Source organism: Salvelinus alpinus, chromosome 13, assembly GCF_045679555.1.
Source record: "Salvelinus alpinus chromosome 13, SLU_Salpinus.1, whole genome shotgun sequence".
In the NCBI taxonomy this organism is placed as follows: domain Eukaryota; kingdom Metazoa; phylum Chordata; class Actinopteri; order Salmoniformes; family Salmonidae; genus Salvelinus; species Salvelinus alpinus.
In genome coordinates, this window is record NC_092098.1 from 48,530,089 (window position 1) to 48,535,004 (window position 4,916).

Sequence of the window (4,916 nt, forward strand, 5' to 3'; positions counted from 1 at the left end):
ACGAGGGGTCATATCAGCTCTACCATTTATGTCATCTACATAAAAAGTGTTTGAATTGATCAATTGTAGAAATACAATGCAAACTACTGTATATCCCTCATCTGTGTTATTCAATGGATACGGGGTTTTTGTATTTTTTATAGCAGCTCTGGCTGTTGATCAAACTGATAGTGTTTGGTCAACAGCGTTCCCTCTGAAAAGCACCGTCAAAGCATCTCAGCAGGAAATACCGTTGGGGCTGGATGGGAGATAAATTATTTGACTAGGCAGCTGAACTACATTTTGAGTTGAGGAAATGTGGACATATTCAAATAGTTTATTAGTACTTTGCAAAGAAATCAGACAGATACAATCACGCCACAGATACTAAGGTTTGAGAGCACAAATGTGACATACTCCTTGTTGAAAGACCTTGCAGATTGCATACTATGGAATATGAGAATACAGTATAGGCCATATTTTATGGACAAAGACAGTTAGTTGTGTCAGTTGTGTGAATTACAGATTATCAATAAGAGAGAGCACCTACTTACTTCTGATTTGTATTACATTTGGCAAGTATTACATTTGTCATTTTATTTAACTAGGCAAATCAGTTAAGAACACATTCTTATTTTACAATGACGGCCTACCCCGGCCAAACCCTCCCCTAACGATTCTGGGCCAATTGTGCAACCCACCCTATGGGACTCCTAATACACAGCCGGTTGTGATACAGCCCAGGATTGAACCAGGGTGTGTAGTGACACACTGAGATGCAGTGCCTTAGACCGCTGCGCCACTCAGGAGTCATTGGTAAGGTGTACTTTGAATTAGTATGGTGCACAATAAAAGTTGATGTTTCACTGTGTTTTACATTCTTCAAACTGATTCAACCCTGAGAGGGGAATAAAATTATTTGGCTCAGCGCTGAAGGACACTGTTGAGCATACAATCATGAAAGAGGTTTATGTTTTCTCATGGCATAGTACAACAACGACTCAAGTGATGAAATCAAAGGTGACACAGTTTAAGTCAATGAGTAACTGATACCCGAATAGACTTAGGAATGACTTCGTCTCACTGTTGTAAGCATTTCAAATGAGCATTTAAAAAATACAAATTATTAGAGCATTACGTAAATCAAGGAATGATCAAAAACATGGGCAGAAAGCAACAGTCTTGTGGCTTGCATTTTGAAAAGGCATACACCAGTAGAGATTATATGATGAGCAATGGGTTTTACCCCTATCACTTAAGGGTGTTGACCTAGAGTATGTGTTGCTTCCTCAAAAACGACTTTAGAATTCTGAAACATACACTGTGTGTGTGTGTGTTAAGAGATACTCTGAGTAGCATCTGAGTAGTGGAACACTGAATTGCATTGGTGTGTGAATTTCTGTAAAAGGTCTGAGGCTAGGTGTGCTTTCCCATGTGCTCGAACTCACTGTCCACACCTGAAGATCATCCCTGGTGTTGTGGCTGTTGATCTAAAGAGCTTACTGTCCTTACATGAGCTTACCTTGTGTACTGCCAATTCCCAGATCTAGCCTCATCACAGCTTTGCAGGCCCTTTTGTCAAGAGTGGAAAATGCACAGTACACCTCTGTGGCTGTCCATAGGGGGTTACAACAACACTCCCAATGACAGAGGAGAACTAAACAGGCAAGACAAAATGGTGGTTGATTCACAGAGCCTGTTTCATCTCTATGTAAGGCAGCCTTAGGGGCCTAGACTGAAGCAGTCAGTAAATTCACAATGTGATTCACCCTTTACTAACAAATTAAAAAAGGAGTTGTACGGTACAATCTTGTCCACTTTTCTGAGGCACTTTGGACCTCTATGCTGCCATTTGATGTAGTATTGAAATATTGTTCAAAGTTAAATCTATTCAGTCGGGCTCACGTCTGGTTGTGTTGTTTAAGGGCTTAACATTCGGTGCAGTGGGTATTTCACCATAGGCTACTATACTATGTGGAAAGGTGAGTGACCCCATGGTCACCAGCTCTCTGATGACTCGCCATATTACCCAGGTGGCACCATAAATGTTTATGGTGTAGTTATGGTAGTGCTGTACCAAAAGTGTCATGAGAGATGGGTGGAGATGGTGACTGTGTGTATTTAAAGAGGGACAGGTTGTCACTCAGTACCTTACGCTTCCCTGCTTGCCTTGGAATTGATTTTTCGCTCACCTCTCCTCAACCCATCAACTCTCTGTACAACATGGCCTTCGCTGGAAAGTGGGAAACTGAGACCCAGGAGGGATACGAAGAATTCTGCAAGCTCGTTGGTGAGGCATTTACTCAATCTTACTAGCCTAGAGCCTATAAAAACTATTTGTCTTGACATCTGGAATTAACTTGGATTATGCAATGTATTGAAAGGGATGTAATCATATTCATTGGTGATTAGCAGCGTCAGTGTGGAAAAATGACAGTGCTCAAACTGGGCTCACACGTATGATAGTATGTGATTCAAAACACATATGATTCAAAATAGCCTCATTACCCCCAGTCTAACTATATATTTTGTTGTAATCCAAGGCATCCCTGATGACATCATTGAGAAGGGTCGCGACTACAAACTCATCACTGAGGTGGTGCAGAACGGCAATGAGTTCTCATGGTCCCAGCTCTATCCCACAAACAAGAGCGTCACAAACAAGTTTGTAATTGACCAGGAATGTGACATGGAGACCATCGGTGGGAAAAAGTTCAAGGTAAAACATCTCTAGATCAGAAATTAGGGAGTTTTGTGCCGGTGTCTGTTGTGTAAGCTGCTGTAGTATTTCCGACTCAAGTCTCATATAGTCAGTAGTCAGGGTCAATAGCCGTAAAGATGACATTCGGACAAGAGAGACAGTTATCATGTGTATATTGACATTCAAATTCGCATAATGAAATCTGCAGCAAGTTTGTCTAATGTTTTGGAGGGTTTGAATAGCAAAGCGAAGATCAGAAGAGCGACAGGTAGCCTAGCAGTTAAGCATGTTGGGACAGTAACCGAAAGGTTGCTGGTTTGACTCCCCGAGCTGATTAGGTGAAAAATATGTCGATGTGCCCTTGAGCAAGGCACTTAACCCTAATAGCTTCTGTAAGTTGCTCTGGATAAGAGTGTCTGCTAAACGTCAAAATAAATCTATGTCTAGGGGAACTTGGATGCATGTATTATATGACATCTAGATCAAACAAACTGAGGTTGTTTGTTGAATAAATGACAGTATGAATAAAAAGCATTTTTTTGTGTCCATCCATTTCAGGCCACCGTTACAATGGAGGGGGGCAAGCTGAGCACGAAATTCCCCAAATACCACCACACATCTGAAATCAGCGGAGGAAAGCTGATTGAGGTAAGAGTGGCACTTTGGCAGAAGATGGTGTTTATTAGGAGAGAGAGGATAAAATAAGTTTGGGCAGTTCCAAGTGATGTTTAATGTCTTTCCCCCCCCCCCCCCTGTTTAGACCTCTACCGTGGGCTCGGTCGTGTTGAAAAGAACCAGCAAGAAGATGTAAAGATATTGTGACTGTGTTATTAACAACAACAACTCTAACTGAATAATGAGTCAATAAAATGAGACTGCACTGGCCAACTTGTTGTCTTTGTCTCAATGTCTTTCTTACGCTTGATGACATTTGCCACATATAATGGGTACAGGAAAACCTCAGTCTTGCCAAATGTCACTATGTTTATCCTGGGACAACCACTGGGGGCAATCTATCTTTAAACACAATACAAAATATACAGTAGTAGTAACTTTCAGACTATTTGAAAGGTTGAAATAAGTCTTTATCAAGATTTGCTAGAAATGTTCAAACCCTATAACATCAAGATTAAACAGAGTGTAGAACAGAATGTGGAATCGAGTTTGATTCTCATTCCACCATGACAGATGTACATTGAGTTTTAGTATTAAACATTAACAAGCAATCAATAGGTTTGTGCCTCACTCTTATTTAGCCGTTAAGCTCTCTGGGATAGACACAATAAAATGCTAAGCAGCGAAGAGGATGTCTCGGGTGAGTGAGTGCTCCTGGGTAAGCCGAGGACTATGCTAGCCAACCCCTCCCCCCTCCCTGCTTTGTAAACAAAGCTAGCGAGAATGATCCATTACCCAACCCCCCTTGCCCACCCCAGCGTCCCCACTTCAGTACCCCCTACCAAGCTGTCCAAAGAAGGGGGACTACTATAACCTCTCACTCACTTTCCTATCATCAGTGATCAACTGAAATTAGAGGACTCTTATTTTTTATTTAACCTTTATTTAACTAGGCAAGTCAGTTAAGAACAAATTCTTATTTTACAATGAGGGCCATATCCAAAACCTAACCCGGACGACGCTGGGCCGATTGTGCACTGCCTTATGGGACTCCCAATCACGGCTGGTTGTGATACAGCCTGGAATCGAACTAGGGTCTGTAGTGACGCCTCTAGCATTGAGATGCAGTGCCTTAGACCACTGCGCCACTCGGTATCCCCCAATCATGGAAACGATGGTGAATGAATACAGGCCACAAAGGATGATGTTACAAAACCTCTCAGAAAGGCTCTGAAAAGTACCAGGAAAAAAACAGCTGAAACAATCGGGGGAAAAGCTGCCTTTATCGTATATCGGTCTTTCGTCGTACAGCTGACAGGCAGTCTTTGCATTGTTCCTGAATTTAATTCCTGTTGTAGTTTAACTAAAACTCTGCTAAAAGACCCTTGAACTGAGTATCTCTATACACAGAACATCCTATGCATTGCTTCTATCTCAAGAGAGACTAAAATGTTTTCATAATTCTTCATCTGCAATGATTCTCCACACATAGTTTCTTCTTTACACTTAATCACATTGGTCTTTTCATTGTGAGACACAAATCCCCGTTACGCCTACAGTATCGATAGTCTCCAGTGTCTTGACTTCATTTGTTTAGTGGCAAAGGGAGGGTAAACATGAG

The 4,916-nt window shown here is 41.6% G+C and overlaps 1 protein-coding gene across 1 annotated transcript; it reads left to right on the forward strand.

The window, feature by feature from the left end:
• Positions 1-2,003: 2,003 nt before the first annotated feature.
• On the forward strand, positions 2,004-3,568 carry LOC139537838 (gastrotropin-like). Its single transcript, XM_071339666.1, has 4 exons — positions 2,004-2,269; positions 2,523-2,698; positions 3,239-3,328; positions 3,441-3,568. The coding sequence occupies exons 1-4, from the start codon at positions 2,074-2,076 to the stop codon at positions 3,489-3,491; spliced, it is 513 nt and encodes a 170-aa protein (XP_071195767.1). The 5' UTR covers positions 2,004-2,073; the 3' UTR covers positions 3,492-3,568.
• The last annotated feature ends 1,348 nt before the right edge of the window (positions 3,569-4,916 follow it).